The sequence below is a fragment of the Centroberyx gerrardi genome, chromosome 4, assembly GCF_048128805.1.
Source record: "Centroberyx gerrardi isolate f3 chromosome 4, fCenGer3.hap1.cur.20231027, whole genome shotgun sequence".
NCBI lineage: Eukaryota > Metazoa > Chordata > Actinopteri > Beryciformes > Berycidae > Centroberyx > Centroberyx gerrardi.
In genome coordinates, this window is record NC_136000.1 from 13,587,977 (window position 1) to 13,607,319 (window position 19,343).

At 44.0% G+C, this 19,343-nt stretch overlaps 2 protein-coding genes across 2 annotated transcripts; one reads left to right on the forward strand and one right to left on the reverse strand.

The window, feature by feature from the left end:
- Window positions 1–11,185: 11,185 nt before the first annotated feature.
- On the forward strand, window positions 11,186–14,215 carry saxo4 (stabilizer of axonemal microtubules 4). Its single transcript, XM_078283051.1, has 11 exons — window positions 11,186–11,286; window positions 11,637–11,770; window positions 11,958–12,078; window positions 12,402–12,552; window positions 12,685–12,745; window positions 12,979–13,079; window positions 13,279–13,344; window positions 13,453–13,539; window positions 13,647–13,712; window positions 13,830–13,924; window positions 14,092–14,215. The coding sequence occupies exons 1-11, from the start codon at window positions 11,186–11,188 to the stop codon at window positions 14,195–14,197; spliced, it is 1,089 nt and encodes a 362-aa protein (XP_078139177.1). The 3' UTR covers window positions 14,198–14,215.
- Window positions 14,216–16,565: 2,350 nt separating this feature from the next.
- On the reverse strand, window positions 16,566–18,195 carry lrrc10b (leucine rich repeat containing 10B). The gene has a single exon (XM_071904802.2). The coding sequence runs from the start codon at window positions 18,193–18,195 to the stop codon at window positions 16,996–16,998; it is 1,200 nt and encodes a 399-aa protein (XP_071760903.2). The 3' UTR covers window positions 16,566–16,995.
- Between the last annotated feature and the right edge of the window lie 1,148 nt (window positions 18,196–19,343).

Genomic DNA, 19,343 nt, shown 5'->3' on the forward strand with positions numbered 1-19,343 from the left:
CAACACAATTAAGACTCGGCAAATATCTTCTCTTTTCTCTTTCTCATCTTGCGCTCTTATTGCTCTTCTTACTGCCATTGTTTCCCCATCCTCCTTTACCGCCCTGCCTTCTAAACGAGGGCATGGGGAAGTTCTATCTGCACTTTTTTGAAAATGTAATAACAATAATAATGATGATGATAGTTTTGATGGTGATTATAGTACTGGTGACAATTAAGGGAGGAGTTCCTGAAAGGGTGAGCAGCAGTTGGGGTGAGGCTACGTCTGCTCTGAGGTCTCAGGGTTCGGAGATGGGATAGAGGACGGAGAGGACGGATGAAGGGCTCTCATCCTCCTCTCTTTGTTCCTCCCACTTTCCTCCCTGTATGCGTGTGTGTGTGTGTGTGTGTGTGTGTGTGTGTGTGTGTGCCGGTAGTGAACAGATTCCTGGTGGCAGGCTGCGAGTGTCTGAAATGTCTGGCCAGGAAGGAGAGATTGTGCTTGTCTGCTTGTCACACGGAGGCCAGTCGACACAACATTACTATTGCACAATGCAGCCATCAACAGCAAGCATGGCCTGTACAGCTTAGAAGCTGTAGCCAAGAGTCTGGTTGCTATGTGGCTGTCATGAGGACTCTGGTGCTTGTCTGGCAAGACTATGACAGACGTGTTTTTGGCTTTGTTGTTAAACGGAAAATAAGACAACAACGCAGGCTATGGCATTATTTCTCTTTCAGCTGGTATAAAAATAATGAACAGACAGAAGGTGTGATATTATATATTTGACTGATCTGAGACTGTGAGATAGAGGCAAGATTAGACATCATCTTGTCACTGAGTGCTTGAGAGCACCACACAGTGCATTGGTAGAGCTGCTCTGCTTATTAGGCACAGTCAGCTCAGCTGGGCATTTCTGTAACCTAGATAAAATAGTCGTAATGCAGCAACATGAATACTGTAAGCCATGTAGAACCTACTCACATAGAAATCTACTCATGTGACTCTTGATGTGATAAATGATCAGTTTGTCACAGTCATGCATGTCTAAACTGTAGATTAAAAGATGATTTTTTGAATATTTTAGCGGAGTATCTACTGTAATTGAGCGTGTATATTAGTCCACAGATGTGTCTTCACATTCATAATGTTCTGTGAACCACAGTCCTGTAAGCTGTTCAGGAGTTTAACTGCTTATTTCTGAACAACGATTCACCTTTTAAACATCTCTCAGGTTGGACTAGCTTAGCAAACAAACATAATCATTTTGGAATTTGTGCAACCACTGTTTGTTTGGTTGGGACATCATTTCTTTCTGCTTACTCAGTATTTTGTCATATTTGCTTCTACTAACTCAAAAGGGGGTGTCTAAAATGCTTTGCCCTGCAGTGGATTTTATTTTTCCTTTGTCTTGCAATACTTTGGTAGTCTCTCATGCTCTGAGTTTGTTTTGATTTAACAGAGATTACTTGGTCAGCACGGGACAGACAGAAGAACTGTGTAATTGTAGAAATTATTTGTAGCCAGTCAGTCCTCATCTAGTATTTCTATATGACAATCTGGGCAGTACATTATGTACTGCGTGTGGTGCATGTGGGAGTGTGTTCTGCGCAGTATGTCTCGCGTGAGACTTGGTGCTGGACGCTGTGATGCGCTGATCCAGTCCAGCACCCTTCAGAACAATTGGCCAGCCGTGGAACAGGGCCCGCTGTTTTGACAGCCACTGCCTGGGGTGTCACAGCACATTACACTCCCATTAGGCGGTCAGAGAGGAGCAATATCTGCTTCCTTGGGCCTGGGGGTCACATTATTTGGAGAGGTAATACTAGTTAAAAATAATATAAAACATGGGATGCCCTCATTAGTTATTGTGACTGTGAATATGATGGACCGGGAGGAATGTTCATCAGTCAAAACGAGGAAGTAAATCAGTAGGAGACCACTGCTGAAACTGTGATTTCCACATACGGTGTGAATGTGCAGGTGTGCAGGTGATGAGTCAACAAAATACTGCTGCCATTTCCTTTCACCAAAATTGTATGTTGCTCTAGGAGTGATAAATTGCAATGCTGCAGGGGTTTACAAAGCTTAGTCATCAATGACTCTGTAAACTGGGGGATATGGCTTTATTCTTAGTAACATGAGGCATAGTGTGACGCCGCTGATCCTAGAAGGAAGGAGGCTGGAACGCTACTTGGCTTTTAAAACTTGCACTCGAGTGCTCTTCGGGTAAGAACAGCCTTCTTTAGTCAAATGTGAATCCAAGGCACTCTTAATGTCAGTTTAAAAAAGTTAATATCTTTAGGCTTATCATCTAAGTAAAAGACAAGCGGAGACTATGATTAGCCAATAGCATTGTAATAAACCCTTGAGGCTGGAGGATACTGAACTAAGTAGTGTAATGCTGTTATCATCTTTGAATAATCTGTGTGGTCCAGTGTCAGCGGCATTAGGGTGACTAACATTCAAAAACTGTGGGCTACAAAACGTGTTCCTTTATTCAACATTAAAATGTTAACCAAACTGACACTTTGGGCAATTTAAGCAGAGATTTTGCCTACCTAGCAAACGAGAGACTAGCTATTTGCCACACGTGCAAGATTCACTGAGCACAGTTTAGACTTATCTAGACTTAGTGGCTATTCACACAAAGTTCACACAAAGTTAACTGTTATCACTACCAATGGCAAACCAAGTTATACTCAAATTTGATGGTAATATCTCCGGCAGATTTAAGAGCATAAGCTATTTATTTTATTTTAGGACACACAGTGTTTCAAGGCACATCCATCACAAAGTATCCAGAATATTGCACACTCCATTAAATAACCAGATAGTCTCTAACAGTATGTTCGCTCGCAGGGAGCAGTCAAACAGCGAGACTATGAAAATGGATGGGAAGCTCAGAGCCAAACAATATAAAGGAGAAGGTGATCGTTTCTAGATCCTAATCTTATCATAGTGTAACTTGTCCTACGCCTCTCTACTTGTTTTGTGTTGTTGGCATCCATACTGTAAGCAATGACCAACACAACCCTGATCTCATGAGTATAGCATGGCAGCGCTGCAGACGCTCCCAGTCACATTATTCTGCCAACTCCTCTCAGTATTCTCCCGTTCCTCGTGTGCAGTCTCAGCTCTGTCGTCCATCATGTCCCGAGTCCCTGGCGGAGCCAACTGGTAGGTGCAGGTGTGGATAATTAGTCTATGATTGCTAAGGTTTAATCCATGAAGACAGCCACAGCCAACACTGTCCACAACTCCACCACAGAGTAAAGGCCTTTTAAATTGACTTTAGAGTGCCTCAAATTCTATTTTTTTCCACAGTTTAATGGATGTTTCTGTGTTTACTTTTCGATGGGTGTTTGAATCATATTTTCAACCCATGCTTTCCATTTTCTTGCAAAGTTCCATAACTTTCAGAACAGCCTAACTGTGTTTTTATTAGCTTGGACAGCTGCTTAGAGTGAGAGAGGACAGATCCATCTCCTGGACTCCCATCTCCTCTGAGATGTTTATTCATAGGTTTGTCCCCCCAAATTTATCATTGTCACCAGCCCCCCCTCCCCCCTCCCTCGCTGCCTGGTTTACTCAGCACTGTGCCCCTTTCTAAATAACTGAAAGCTTTATTGGCTGAAGGGGTCACACCTGTTTGCCAAGGGATTAGCAAAATATTCTTCTGAGGCTGACGATATTGTTTGTCCTTGTCATACGCTCGGTCCCTCCTCAATTTCTTTCTTATTTTTTGACGCTGGTCCCCCTTGATGGATATGGCCTTCTTAAGATGAGTGTCACTGCATTGGAGAGGTGCCTGCTGCACTATAGTTTGTGCAATATTGAATTAAGGGTACACTGTGCTTTATGTCTTGAAGGTAAACTTTAGGTGTGTGTGGATTAAAGTAAGTCTGTATTAATCTCATCCTGGAGCGAGTGTAGTAGTTGTTGTGTTCGCTTTTCTGCAGAATCACATTATGAAGGCTGAGTCGGCCTAGAAGTCTCGGTCACCTTTGTCATTTGGCCAGTCGGCCCAACGTGAGTTTAGCCCTGCCCAGGCAGACCTTGCCTCCCCTAGCTCACCCTTTCAATTGTTTTAAGCATCTGGTGAAAACCAATGTGACTTCTCCCAATCAGGGTTCAAGTAAGCATTATTCGAATGGTAACAAAAATGAATATGAAAAACAATAATGAGTAATAATATATTTTTTTGTTTACATTTGACTGTTGGTCAGTGTGTATGTATGTGTGCTTGGTGTTCCTGTGTTGGGTTTATTTCTTTACAAAAATGTGATAAGAAAATCCTTCTTCTGTTTTTGAAAACTTTATGTAAATATTGTTGGTGAAAATTAACATTTGTTGTACGCCGAGTTTTCATTTGTCACTTGAACTGATGAAGAAAACAACAATATTCATGATAACAATGGTGATGTTGATGATGCTGAAGCTGATTATACCTGCCCTTCTTGAATAAGGGCTTTTGATGTCCGCTGTATTTTTGTTGGAGGTGTAGCGAGGTTGGGGCAAGAGAAATAAAGGGAAGGAGTGATACCCAACACATCCCAGGCCCACTGTAGCAACACTGCCACATTCTGACCCTTATACCCCACTCCTCCGGGGAACAGACTGAGCGATAAGTGACACAAATTGTGACAAGTATTTACTGTAGCCTGTGTTATTTGTCATAAAACCTCTCTTTATTTTTATGATGCACATCAACAACAAAGCGCTCCTCGAGGACTGTGTGTGGAGAGAACATGTTGCCTCCTTGTGGAGTCGCTCTGCCCTAGTGGCTTGGCATTGCACACCAACCCTGTCTGCTTATAGGCTTGGGGATTTACTGTAATGCCATTGTGTTAGAGGGGATTGGCCCTGTACTGACACTGATGATGCCTTCCTCATTGAATTTGGACTCATTATTGCTCTGTTCGAGGCCATACATGGGGTTGGGCATGTATGGAGGGGAGTGGATTCCAGAGGAAGGATGTGTGCCATCACTCTGACCCTGAGAAGAGAACTTGCATGCTTGGTGATTTGGGCGCTCATTTCTGGACGGACCTGTGATTAAGCACAACTGACTCCCCTGAACTTGCCATATAATAGGCTTGTCTCTTGCTTAGTCAGATGTATGAAAGACCTCTTAAACTCCAGTAGCTGCTAAACCAGGATTATTGCAAGAACCAAAATATAAACCACAGTAAGGCAGACTTTTCTGGAAATAAGGGTTTGTAATAATTCAAAAATGTCAAGAAAAGTAGGATTGATCGTTCCAGAAATTGCTTCCAACATACCACGCTTTCTTGCCAGACATAAATTCAGCCCATTGCTGCACCCGAAGAAATGCGCAGGGCTTCAGTCCAGTTATTTTTGCTGCAGGTGTCCGTACACCCACTTCCATATTTTCCATATGCCGTAGCCTCGTGTATCTGGCTGGGCCTGTGTACAGTACAGGGAAGGAGCTTATCAATTTCAGATTACTTTTAGTTCTGTCTCCAGCAGGCGAGCACACAGACATGATATGGCACAGCAGATACTCCCAGCAGCAGTCTGCAGGAAGGACAGTGGATACGGCCCTCCCTTCATTTGTAATGCCATCCGTCTGAGGGTCAGCAAATACACACGCACACACACACACACGCCTCCCTTTTATTGATGCACTGAAAATTCATTGTGACTCCTCTGGATACATTTATTTTTCTCTCCACACTGGTTAACAAAATGTAAATGAGTTCAGTTGTAAATACAGTATGAGTTGCGAATTGGTTTAGAGCAGCCTCTGATTCCTGTACATTTTGATCAGGTAGGTAATAAGCAATACAATAAATTTATCTAATGCCATACACCACAGAAATATTTAACTATTACTTACCTAGCAGCATCGGGGCTTAGTCTGATGGTTGCATCAGGGATGTAGAGGGTAACACTCCTTTTTCTCTAGCCCCTTTCTCAACTTACCATGGCCCACCTCTTCAACAAAGAGTGCTCTAACTTAAAACACACAATTGTGATGTGTACAATCTAATTTAATGTATTTATTTATGTATTTTTGCCAACTTTGTATAGTGTATAAATATCTATAAATATATGAAAAATGACAGTACTGTATAGATTTTAGCTGCCTGGTAAGGTTAATAGTATATACTTGGTAGACTAAAAGAAAAAGCGTAGAGCCGTTCAAAAGCCAGTTATTGAGAACATGCTTTCTGTAAAATCTGGTGCCACTGGCTCTTTTTATATTCTAGGTTTCGTTTCTGGTTTATTTTTTTATTAGCCAGTGGGATCCAAAGTGTGTGTTGTTCTTCTTTTTGTCTGTTTGTTTGTTAATTGGTTTGTTTGTTGTTTTTTCTTGACAAGACACAGCGAGGTTCTGGCAGCCAGGAGAGTGCATTGGAACGCAGAATGGGACCCTGTGCAGTAGTGTGTGTTAGGTGTCTGTCCGTCCATGGTAGTGCTAGTGCTCTCTGTGCAGTGCCTCCCTCTTCCCTTCTCACTAGTGTAGTTGTGTCATGTGATGCAGTGTGTGTTAAGGTGTGGGATGACCGCGCTCGCTGAAGCTGACAGATGCCCTCTCTCTCGTTCCCCCGTCTGCTGCGCTCCTTCATTATAACCCTTCATTTTAATCCTCCACCGAGTATAGATTTCCACTTCGTCTGCCCGATTGTTCATCTATTCTCCCATTGAACTGTTAACGCATACACCGCGAGAGTCTGACTAATTCCTCGGTAATCCATGCTTCTTCATCTATCTGTGATTCTTCGTCCATTAGCGGCTCCGGCTCTCATCCCTCCTCCTCCCTCACTGGGGAAATGCACCCAGTACATTACTGTACAGCAGTGGAGGCCCTAGATTTTCTACAGAGCTCTGTGGATCAGAGAATGATTTAGCACAAACCATCTTTGAAAAGGAAGGGAGCTGTGCAACACGGGCGTTCCCAACCTGGCCCCATGGTCATACCCGTATATTTTATCTCTTTATGCTTTGACCTATGAGATGTGCTTGAGCCGGTGTGTTAGATCAAGCCCAACGCTCCATCGCCGCCCATATACAAACACAGAGAAGGGCAGCTGTCAGCACAAAGCGCAGAAACACAAAGCAGCCATATTCAGAAGCCAAGCAAAGGCTTTTGACTCAAATCTATGTTGCGGTGGCCTTCTGTGCCACCCTTCATATGCCTATTTGTAGCAAGAGTAAGAGAATAGCCTTAACGATTGGAGCAACTACATAAAAATGTAGTTAAGAGTGGGATATGTGCATTTGTAGTGGAATATTATTACCTTCCCTTTCCCACACCAAATTTATTACTCAGTATTCCAATGTGTTGCTTGGTTGCTCTGTACATATCTGTGTAGTACTTCTGTTGATGTCCCTGTATTAGGATAGTAACGGGTTCTTACTGGGCTGGCTCCGTAGACTCCCTCTCCCTCCTGCACCTTCTCATTTCCTCTAACTTAAAACTTCAAACATTCCATTTGAACCAAGTGAGCAACACGTAGGATAATTAGATTTCACGTAGGCTGGGCAAAAACCTGCAGAAGGGCTGAACCACAGACATTTCCACCGGAGCCATGTTAATAACGATGACATCTTGTCTGTGTTCACGTCCCTCTGAGAACCTCATCCCTGCAACTGACAGCACACTCGACATAAGGACCCTCACACACGCCTCTCCGCTGCTCCAAACCCGCCCCCACGCTGACCTCATTGGCAGGTCACTGGGTCACTGACTAGCTTGAGGAGCCACCGGCCACACTGGGGGGTGTGTGTGTGTGCGTGTGGCCGTGTATCTCCAGGTGCCCCCCGGACGAGCTGAATGAGGTGAGCTGGCGGTGGGAGAGCCCCGGGGCGGCGGAGAGGCCTGTCCCTGTGGGCGCATCAGGGTCAGGAGGGACGGGAACGAGGGCGTCTTGAGGTCAAACCCAGTAGCACTTTGGTTTTGCGTTCCATGTTTTTTAGCCTCTCCTGTTTTTTGGCCGAGCGGACTGTGATCTTACTGGTTGATTTTCTCGTCCTCCTCCACCCATCTGTGTTACAGGGTGTGTTGGGTGGGCGGAGCTATGGAGCTGAGCTCTGATTTTGTTCCATATTAAAGAATCATTTTTACTACACCTGTGTTGAGGGATTCACTGGTCTTGGCTACTGATGTTTTTGCATGGTTCATTGGAGAGTGATAACTGGACATCTGTAGATATGACAACTGGCATTTAAGGTATTTTCAGGTGTTGTTAGACGATTTCAATTGGAAATATTTGAGCGATAGACACACATACACACACTCCTACTGTGACATTTATATTACATCTCATAAGCGAGATGTAATATAAATCATTAGAAGCTATAATGATGCCCATTTCAATTTAACATGTACGCCCATTTGTTGATAGTTAGAGACAGCAATTTGCAAGGCTCAGTGCTCTAATCTTTTGAGAGCAATTTTGTACAAATAATTTCTGTGTGGCAGAAGGCCTCTGATCTGAGTAACGCATTAGTCAGCGTGCAGGTAAATTAATCACACTGTAACGTTATAATCCTTCATGTATTACCAGGAATGGTGACAGATTTTCTTATGTAGCTCAATTAACTCCTACACTGTTCTTACAGTTTGGTTTGCGTTTGACACGTTACAATTAGTTGTCAGCAGTTGTCAGTTCAATCCATCATATAATTACATATATATTCAAAGTCACTTCTTAGGACATTGACACAATAGTCACATTTGATGATCTTGGGTGTTCTTCTGTAATGTAATCTGTTTCTCATCAAGTTACAGAATAACCTGTCTCGTACATGACAGGAAATGTACTTGATTTGACTTTAAATGTCTTGGTTTATGCCTGAATCCCATTCTGCTGATCACACACTGCCTCTTTAGCATTACACGCACACTGGCTGACTGAACCTCAAAATGGAAAAAGATGACAACGCAATTTACTCCAAACTGTCTGTGCCAGATTTGCCTATTAAGTACAGAAGTCAAAAAGGAACTGGGAATGAGATTAGTCTTAGGAACAGTGAGGCGATGAAGCGGAGAGTGAGCACCTCCGAGACCTGCCGCACAAAGATGGGCCTTTGAGCCGGAGCTGTCTCTTTATATCTCTCTAAATATTAATTCGATGGTATTCTATGGCAGACATAGAAGCAGGTTATTGAACTGACAGAGAAACCATTGAGATTCTCTCCCCGGAGCAGGAGAATCGAGCAGAAAGCAGACGGGCACACAGACGGACACTGAGCCAGCCAAGCTCCTGCAGACAGGGGCCGAGGTGTTGTCCTTCCCTGAACTACAACAGACGGCTGCGGGCAAGCCAAGCGCATCACTCGACGGGAGACCCTCGCTTGCATCACCTCGGTCTATATTTAGAACCACTGCACCCACCTTTTTCTTCTCTTAAGCTCCCTCGTTATTCTAGGTGTTATCTTATCATGAGTGCAAACTGTTGCATAAGGGGAAGAAATTGGTTGTTTTCAGTGTGGTTGTCAATTGTCTATCCTGGACCCTTTTAAAATAATAATCTGATAGGATTTTGGCATGTGTAGTATCACCTTAACATTTGTATTTATATCTGCGCCTAGCCACAGCAGTCATGTTATATGTGAATTATGCAGATGTAGAAGTAAAAATAGCTCACAGTATGCTGTATGGCAGGAATGGGCAACCATGCGCAGTGGAGGGCGAACAGTCTGCAGGTTTTCATTCCAACCAAACACTACACCAGCTGATTTCACTGATTAGCACAACTTCAACCAGAGAGGAGGAACTAATCAGTGAAATCAGCTTGTGTAGTGATTGGTTGGAATGAAAACCTGCACACTCTCGGCCCTCCATGGCACATGTTTGCCTATTCCTGCCATATGGATTCCTGTGAATCTATGATTAGAAATGCCAATAATCTGCACATTGTGTTTAAGATAGAAGAAGCAGGAAATGGGACTGTCAGTTTCAATGATCCAGACGTTTCCCTGTAGTTATTTTTTGCAGAAGATAATGAACAGTTCCAGGCTTGGCACGACAGCATGTCAAGCAAGAAAGACTGTGGATTTGCAACACAAGCAGCAGCTTGGTAAAGATAGGCACCATCGGCTTCCAATGCGGGACAGATGGAGAGAAGAAAGGGAACACAAAGTGGTGTGACAGAGGTGGAGATTCAGTGTGAATCCAAGGGAATGAGATGAGAGGGGAAGGAATGGGATGTGAGAATTAAAGGAAAAGTGTGGACATGATGTGAATATGCATTGTCGGAACTGGTAATAAACTGATCCAGTGGGTGAGCAGGTTGTCATGGAAAAACCCCACTTACATTTGCTGATAGGAATATATTATCTATTTCACAGTGTGGTTCAGAATCCCACCTAAAGAAACAAAATCATCCTTGTGTTTGAAGCTCATTTGTAATCCCTAATATAAAGCACAGCTAGTGTTTCATCCACTCTATGGAGATCACACAGTTTTATGTGATAGTTTGCCCCCTCCAGTTAATTCTGGATTTCTGCTGTTGGCGGGTTATAGCCAGTAAAAATGTCTGGGCCTAGAGAGAGAAATCCTACTGCAGCCAGACAATGATGCTCTTCATGAGAACATTGTGTCCAGCTTACATACATTTTCTGCTGCCTGAATACACCAGTTGGTGATTATTCTGTGGATTAAAAAATGATGCATGTGCAGATGCATAGTCGGTGTACGGACATTCAGACTCTAGCAGACGACGTTGGATGATGACTCCCTGTCTCAGATGGACATTTTTGCCAAGTTGTGATGCAATTTTCAAGTCATCCATCATCTTTACATAATCTTACATCTATTCTGGGGTAGCAGTCTGAAAATATTCAGCGCAACTGTGGCATCACACTGCCATCCAGTGGCCGTGTGTGAGAGCTATCATGCGCAGGCTGGTGTGGTTATTTGGTATGACAACTGTGCACCTACCATTGATGTCTGCTGCACCCTAAAGACACAGAGTATTGATGTTATAAGCACCGGTGCAAAGTGTGCAGAGGACAGCTGACTAAGGAACAATTTGCAGACAACAAATCATGAATCCTACAACAGACCTTGCAGCAACATGAGCTAAAACAGAAAATGAAATCTTATTTTGAGCCAATCAAATTGCCTGTATAGAATAAGTCTTTAAGAAACAAAGCATAGGCCTAATAGGAGCACTAGATGGTGCTTATTGTAAGCAGGCAAACTGTTAAATTGTGAAGTCATTCTTCAGCTGAAATGTTCTGCCCTTGTGCAGAATCTCCTAGCAACAGAGACTTGTTGTCCTACAAAACCAGCACAGCGAGACAGAAAGGTGAACAGACAACCTGGACTTTCAGGTACGCCTGGGGAGTCACTGAAGTTTTACTGTACTGTGGGAATTTATATGCAGTAAAGATATTTTACACTGCAAAGCAGCAGAGTAATGTTACTGTTACTTGGAGCTTTTCTCCTCATTCCTCATTCATTTGTTGTGGAAACAGTATTTGAGAAAAGGAGGACATTTTGCATTATTCTCCATAGATTGCATATCACTTTTTAAGAGAGCTTTGAAGTTGTACTTGTGGATAGTGTCAAACCTTAAACAAAGCATTTACACCTTGTTTACTGTTGTTGGCTTTTTCATTTGTGGTTACAGCACAGCCCACATGCCCTAAGGATTGGCCATCCATCACCGTTGTCAGTGAAGGTTTCCATTACAGCAGTCACAGATGGCTGAGCACGGGAAGATAGTCACGGCGACTGCTGGAGCAACAGGCAACAGGGGACGACTGACCAGCGACACACTCAACCTCTACAGCACCTCTTATAAGGCTTCTTATGGTGAGATTAGACCATGAGGTGGAAAGCTCTATCATTTTGCATGAAAGGATATAATCAAAGAGTTGCAGCAAAAATAGGCAAAGCTTTGATCACACTGGGTATCTCATTAAGGATTAGGATTCAAATGGGACTGGTGCATTGCTCTCCATTGATCGCCCTTATTTGTCCCTTATTGTCTTTCACACAGGCAGGGAGAACTTCACTCCTCGCCTGGGTCATCATCAGTATGGGACAGGCTACTCGGCAAACCTCAGACCAGCTATATTTTACAGACCCAGTCTGGACCACATCGACAACCCTCGGCTTGGGTAAGTTTTAAGGAAGGGGAGGACTGATGCTCCACAGGCTTTGACTCTGAAAATGAAAGTTAGGTTTGTGGTCAATTCACTCAAATCAAAATAGATTGTTTAATAATAATGAGAGGGTGTTTACCCTCAATAATCAAAGACACTTCAGCAGGGTGGATGCTTGCTCACATGGGGTTTAAACCTGCGTCCTTTGGCTGAAGGGTAATCTCCCTACACAATAGTCATTTTATTATTCTTTCTCTACATGAAATGTAACCATGTTCCTCTGGAGTGCATTGTCAACTCAAACATGCGTGTGTTGTTGTTGTTGTTGTTGTCTACAGGCTCTTGTTATTAGACAGCTTCATGTCCCAGACCAAACGGCATTACCGGCCCTACATCGGGTCTGATGGTTCAGAAGTCTTCCAAAATTTCAGTGACAAGCCCAGAGAGAGCGGCTTCCTTCAGATGAGGTCTCTCCCAAAAACAGTGAGTGTGAGGGGGGGAGGTAGGGGTTAATGATATACAAAGACAATGAATCCTATTAAGGAACAGATGGAAGATGCTCAAAAGAGACAAAGATTGCATAAATCCTAAATAGTCATTTTCTTATTCTTTCTCTTCAAGAATATGTCTCTTCAGACAGAATATGAGGGAGTCTTCGTGCCTCATCACCCCACACCACCAGGTAAGCTCAAGTACCAAACAAGTTTCAAGATTCAAGTTTATTGGAATTTAAAGTGCATTCAACAACATGGTCTCAACACACTTGGTGATGGTTTAAACAAAACAAGAAAAAAGAAAATAAACACATAATAACACAGGAAAGACAGAAACATAACAGATGCAAGAGCACCATTTTGTAAAAACTTTTGTTTTTGTTGTACAAATGACAAATTTGCACTGTTTTAATTCCTTCAGTTTCCCAGAACCATCTGATTGTGGGTCGAAAGGGAGAGAGTGGTTTCACTGAGGGAACAGACCTTCAGCTGAACACATTTATACCTAAAAACAGCTGCATGGTTGGTATTGTTTAATAATTACCATTCTTGTGAATGAATCAGACACTGATTCATATTAGGAAATGTGAAGTCCATTGATGGGAGTAATCACACAGTACACCAGTAACAGCTTCTGTATAGTCTAACTGTGCATCAGCATTGTTTATTTGGTACATTTCTTTGTTGTTTCATTGTTTTGTCAATATTGGTTCATTTTCAGGTTGAACCTCGCCGGATTCTGAACTCAGTAATGAGAAGCGACTTCTTGCCACTATCATTTCCTCAGGTTGACCGACAGTACAGTTTCTCTCATTCATGCTGAAAAATTGATACTGGAGTCATTTTATTTTGCATGAACTGTGAAGTTTGACTGTCTTTCTGTGCTGTGTGTCAGGGCACTGAGGCGTTGCCAAGCCTGGTCAGCCATATTTCTCGAGAAACAGGATTCACCCGAGATACCGTAGCTCCCTTGGCCTGTCCAGTGAGTAGCCTGTCCTGTCTTGGCCCGTCCCGCCTCCTAGCCATCTGTAGATTGGAAAATGTAATGATATCACAAACTCAGCATCCCTTCCTCTGCTATTATGTCAGGCCTCCCTCCTGACGTTATCCCAGATTAAGAGTAACGCACCAACTGAGAGGTTCATTGGAAAAAAGGTTAGCATTGATTATCCATACTACATGTATTATTTCTAAGAAGAAATATTAACTCCATGGTTGTGGCTATCATCTGGTTTATTGGGTATTGTTTTCAGTCTGTTCTTGTGTTTCCAGGAGCGCTCTGGGTTTCTTCTCAATGCACCGAACAACCAAACTTTCCCTGATGCACCTTTTGATTGTTCACACTTTCTTACCCATTATCAGAGCAAGTAAGAGTGTTTGGTATTTTCTGATAATATTGTTAAGACTGACTCACTAACTACCCAGGGTGAAACACTTTAAACCTTTATCCAGTTCAAAAACAATTGCAAGAAACCAGCAGAAGCTGACAAATATCCAGTGGAACCCGTTGTAAAACTGTCTTGTTATTGTCCAGGTTTTGTGATCATGCTGCAGTTGAAAGGTTACGATCTAGCTGGACCAGGGGAGGCATCAGCACTAAAAGGAGCAATGGCTATGCTGGGCGAGACACGGACAGGTAAACACATGATGCACACATGAACTCCATCATGCAGACATTTCCTCTGACTCACATTACGTCTTTTCACAGGTTCAACTTGAGGGCTTAGACCTTCACACCTGTGATGTGAGCCAAAACCAAAACCAATATCTTGTGAAGACCTGCATGGCTATTCAACACATATTCAAAATAATAAGAAAAATAAAATGTTGCCTTTACCGTTGTCATTGATGTATTAGTGTGTGATCAGCTTTGATCTCTTAATCCTTCATGATGGTGTTTACTTGCTCATAGAGGAGCCAGCAGTTTGTATAGGAATGTTAATTATGAAAATGTGATTGTGTGAGTAAGAACAGAGACAGTATTGCACACTCTCATATTCAAATCTTGAAAACCTTAATCGCAGCCCATCCACATTGTTTCATAATAGCCCTGACAAGAAAACGAGTAATTTTCTGCTCTGTGTGAAGTCCTTTTTGTTTTAGTTGAAAAGCTGCCAGTAAGCTGCCTGTTGTGTGAAGTGAGTAATGTGAAAGCCAAAAGTGGGAGTGAGGTAGCCGTGAAGCAGATGATGTATTGTCGCTGCTGTAGACTGCGCTCCACTGTCACTGACCTACAGAGAATGAAAGGAGTGTAAACTAATGAGCAAAATGATTATACTCCGACTGAGGACGGCACTGATCCCCGTGCGAGTCTGCTATGTGTCAAAATGTTTAGCCACCCATAGCTGTGGAACGAGACTGACCCCGAGGATCATATTCCAACAGCGTCACATCATGTGTCATATACTTACAACACACCTACTGTCTCAAAGATGGCAGTGGTTTTACATTATAAATAAACATAAGATTGTTATGTCAAAACTCAAGATACATAAAACCAAACTGTGCCTGCAGAACATGTAGATAGAAGATCATTGTTCAATTAGTTCTTCAAGCATCTTCCTGAGGTGAAGAGTGAAATAAAACATTGTATGGGAATTGAATGAAACAAAAGTCCAAGGTCTTCTTTGAAAAAACTTTAAAAAGCCTTTCAGGGAGCTTCAAACAATTCATGTTCAAAATCATTTTGAGCATGAATTGATGAAGGCCAATGCCGAAATGTGTGATGTAAGTGTGTTTAAATGTCCCTAGATGAGCCCATACAGTAAAGGCTTTTTCAAATTTTTCAAAGAAGAGTGCCTTGGACTTTTGTGTCATTCAGTTACATACTCCAAACCAAAGAGCACCTTCTTCTGAAGTTTTTTCTGACACTTTGTACCATTTCTGGAGCACTGTCTTTCTTCACTGTATGGGAATTCTTTTCACTATGATCACTCGAAAAGGGAAATGTATTGTTTAAGATGCGACGTGTAATGTGAATACACAGAAAAATAAAGCTACATAGATGTACGTTTTTATCTGAAAAAGGGCTCTTTACATGTAAAACTGTAAAATGTAAGAAAAGTAATTATCATGACGGTCACATACAGGAGGCCCTGGTGAGAAAAGGTTTGTGTCTGGCTGTTCTGCAATTGTTTCCACGGCGCCGGCACAAGCGGCAGAATCTAGATACACCGCCACATCAGTATACGCATAAATATTTCAACGGTCGGATAAATATTTCACTCTTTCAATGAGATGTGAGAAAAAGAGACGTGCAGGGGAAGGGGATTGAATTACGTGCAAAGCCCCGCATGAATAATGACTGCAGAGATGAGAAGGGAACAAGGGCCGGGCCTTCGTTACGTTAGAGACAGAGGCAGGAGGAGGTAGTCGCTGACAAAAGGGGAATATACCGAGGCCATCGTGGACCCGACACATCCCGAGCTCGATGAGGTGCTCTCTGACCTCGGGCTCTGCGGTTTTATTTCAGTGAAAATCTCCTCCTTGATTTCTGACAGTCCATTTGATGTTCAGAGCCTCCCTATGGACTTGCCTTTTATGGTGAGGTACCCCAGCTATTCATCCCTCTAATAATCCTCCTCGCCTCCCTCTACTTTCTTGGCACTGACACTCACAAGACTGCTTACACAACACTGACAAGGGTTTGGGGGTTGTGTTTAGTGTGTAATAAATATTTTGTAAATCTAAGCTCCGATACACACATTTACATGTACACACGGTCCCGGTGTGTAAAAATAGCAATAAGCCTAGCTGAGGTATTCTGGCAAGCACATAAAACAAGACACTGGCCATGGTGTGTGGGAAACAGTGGAAATACTACAGCGTGCGCCAGTCGAGTAAATTGTGTGTGTTTTAACGGCGGTTGGTGGTTTGAGTGGTTCCCACTTAAGAAATATCTTTACATAAATGATTGACACTGACTTGATCAACTAAATAAATATTTAATGAGGGAAGAGTAGGTCTCCTGTGCACACTCAGGACAGAATTGGAAAAGGTGTATCACATTGCAGCAGTTAATGCATATAATGTATACCCCATCGTAAAACACCCGCACACACTGCACAATGTCAGTTACACACACACACACATACACACGCACTTATACACACACACACACACACACACCACCTGAGTCCTGCTCTGATTTGCCAATTTGCAACTGATTGAGATGTTACAGGTGCTGCCAGTCCATCACTTCATAATGTCCAGTTCTTTAATTTTCACAGTTAACAGATTATACTGTAAATTAGCAGCACAGTCCTGTTACAAACGTGAAGAAAGTCAGTTATCTCCACATTATCCTTCTCCGACCTGTGTCAGCTTTTTCCAAAATAATGAATTCACCCCCAGTATTATCAGTCATCCACCTCGACTTGCCCATGATAGTCAAACCAACTGTGTATCTGGAGCATTGAGGGGGTTTCAGGCCTCTTCCTCATGCCTCCTTGTGTCCTCCAGTTCCCCCCTCATATTCATAGTCCATCTGCGCCCTGTCGTACTCCAGCTCCTCTCCCTCATACTCGAACCCCTCTCCCTCACATATTAGTTCCTCCCTCTCATATTCAACCCCTTCCTCATCGTATTCCAGTTCAGCACCGTCGTACTCCGTGACGGGCCTCTCCAGATCCTCCTCCTCATCCTGCGCCATGGGTCCGTCCTCCTCCTCCACGGCCTCATCCTCTACAGTCACCGCAGCCTCATTCGCCGCTCGGCCCGGGTTGGAGCCGCTGTTCTTCAGGATGCCGTGAATCACCGGCTCCTCCCCGGCCTGGGCCATCTCCTCGGCCTCTTTCTCCGCGGCCTTTCGTCGCCTCTCCTGCCTGTCGTCCCGCTCCTGCATGAATTCCGCGGCCCCCTCCCCGACCACGAGCACCTCATCGGTCACCTTGGGAGGGCCGTCGACGGGGTTGTGGTCGTAGGAGAACAGGCGCAGGGCGGGGAGGCGTTTCAGGCTAGGAAACACAGATATCTTGTTGCGGTCCAAGTCTAATATCTCCAAGCCCTCCATGCGCAGCAGAACTCTGGGGAAGTCCTCAAAGCGGTTCCCGTAGAGCCATAATCCCTTCAAAGCCTCCATGCGCCACAGATCAGCGGGGAGCGTTTTCATCCGGTTGTCCCCCATCTGAAGGGAGCGGAGGTGGGGCAGGTCGTACAGCTGGCGCGGGAAGCGCTGGAAGTAGTTGCTCTCCACCCACAGGCAGCGTAGGCTCTGCAGGTTCCGCAGTTCAGGTGGCAGACTCATCAGCCGGTTGCTGCCCAGGTAGAGGCGGGTCAGGTTACTGAGCTGGCAGACGGCCAGAGGAACGTCTTCCATCTTGTTGAAGTCCAGGGCGAGAATCCGCAGGCCTTGCAGCTGGGAGATGCTGTCCGGCAGAGTGCGCAGGCTGTTGGCGCACACATACAGCTTCTCCAGGTGCATCAGTCCGCAGACGCGAGAGGGCAATTTGCGGAATTTACGGTAGCTCAGGTCCAACACGGGGTCTCCGCTCTCCAGCAACTCATCGACCCCAAGGGGAAGCTCTTCCTCCTCCTCCTCCTCTATTTTCTTCTTTTCTGCTTCCTCCCCATCCCCATCCTCCTCCTTCTCTTCCTTCTCTTCCTCTTCTTCCTCCCCCTTCCTGGAAGAGTTGCCCATGCTGTGGCCCGCTGCCCCTGACTCCTGTGTGAGTCAGGACAGAGTCATTTGATGAGGCAGCGTCTGTGACAGGTTAAGCCTCAGCCTGGCCGCTGCACTTTCATGGTAGGACCGACTCACAGCACCACCAGCTAGAAAGAGCATCATGGTCCTGGACACTTAATACTCTTGCACAGCCATGCTGCAGCAGTTACTGTCAGGTGTCTCTTCTTCCCTTCATCTAGTTAACAGCGTTCAGGAAACAGCAAGCTCCAGGGGAAAATATCTATCAAATTGCTGAGTAATAGTAATGATAGTAGTAGTAGTAGTAGTAGTAATAGTAATAGTAATAGTAGTAGTAATAATAATAGTAATTGTAATAGTACTGTTGGTAATTGAACTCAACACAGTACAGCTGAATTTTGAGCTGAAATTAAATTCTTGTTGTTCTTACCCTGTGCAACTTTTCAGAGCCAATTTCCTCACTTTTCCTCTTTGAATTCTCTGCAGGTTTTATGAGAAGGTTGAAACACAGTTTTGAGGTCACCTGATCCCTTGATTTTGGTACTCTATCCTGGACGATCAGGATAGAAAAAAGTGCCAATTTAGGACACTCAGCTCGATGCCTGTTTGCTGCTCCTCTCCCTGCCGGTGTCGGTGGATGAACCAGAGTGTGTCTGCGCAGCTCGGTGACCTGGCCGGCGGCAAAGAAAAACAGTTAATGGAAGTCTGTCCACTAGTTAATGCAACTGCTCCCCGTTATAGGCCAAACATCCCGAAGTTATAATCCGTCCTTGCTAAATTGCACATTTCGAAAATTGCAACGCTGACTGTCTCCACTCGTTGTTGCCTACTTCTCTCCATCAGTGAGGTTTTACATTCGTCTCCCTCCCTCCCCCTGTAACCGGAACAGGGGGCATTCAGAAACATCACATGGTCAAGTGTGTGCGTGTGTGCGTGCGTGTGCGTGTGTGCGTGTATGTGTGTGTGTGTGTGTGTGTGTGTGTGTGTGTGTGTGTGTGTGTGTACGTACGTGTGTGTGTGCTACGTGCGTGCGTGCGGATGAGTGAAAGAGTGAGGGAGAGAGAAAATACAGAGAAACAACTTTTTTACTTTTAACAAGTTTTACAAATATTTTTATTCAGGAAAACAGCAGCATTTGCAAGACA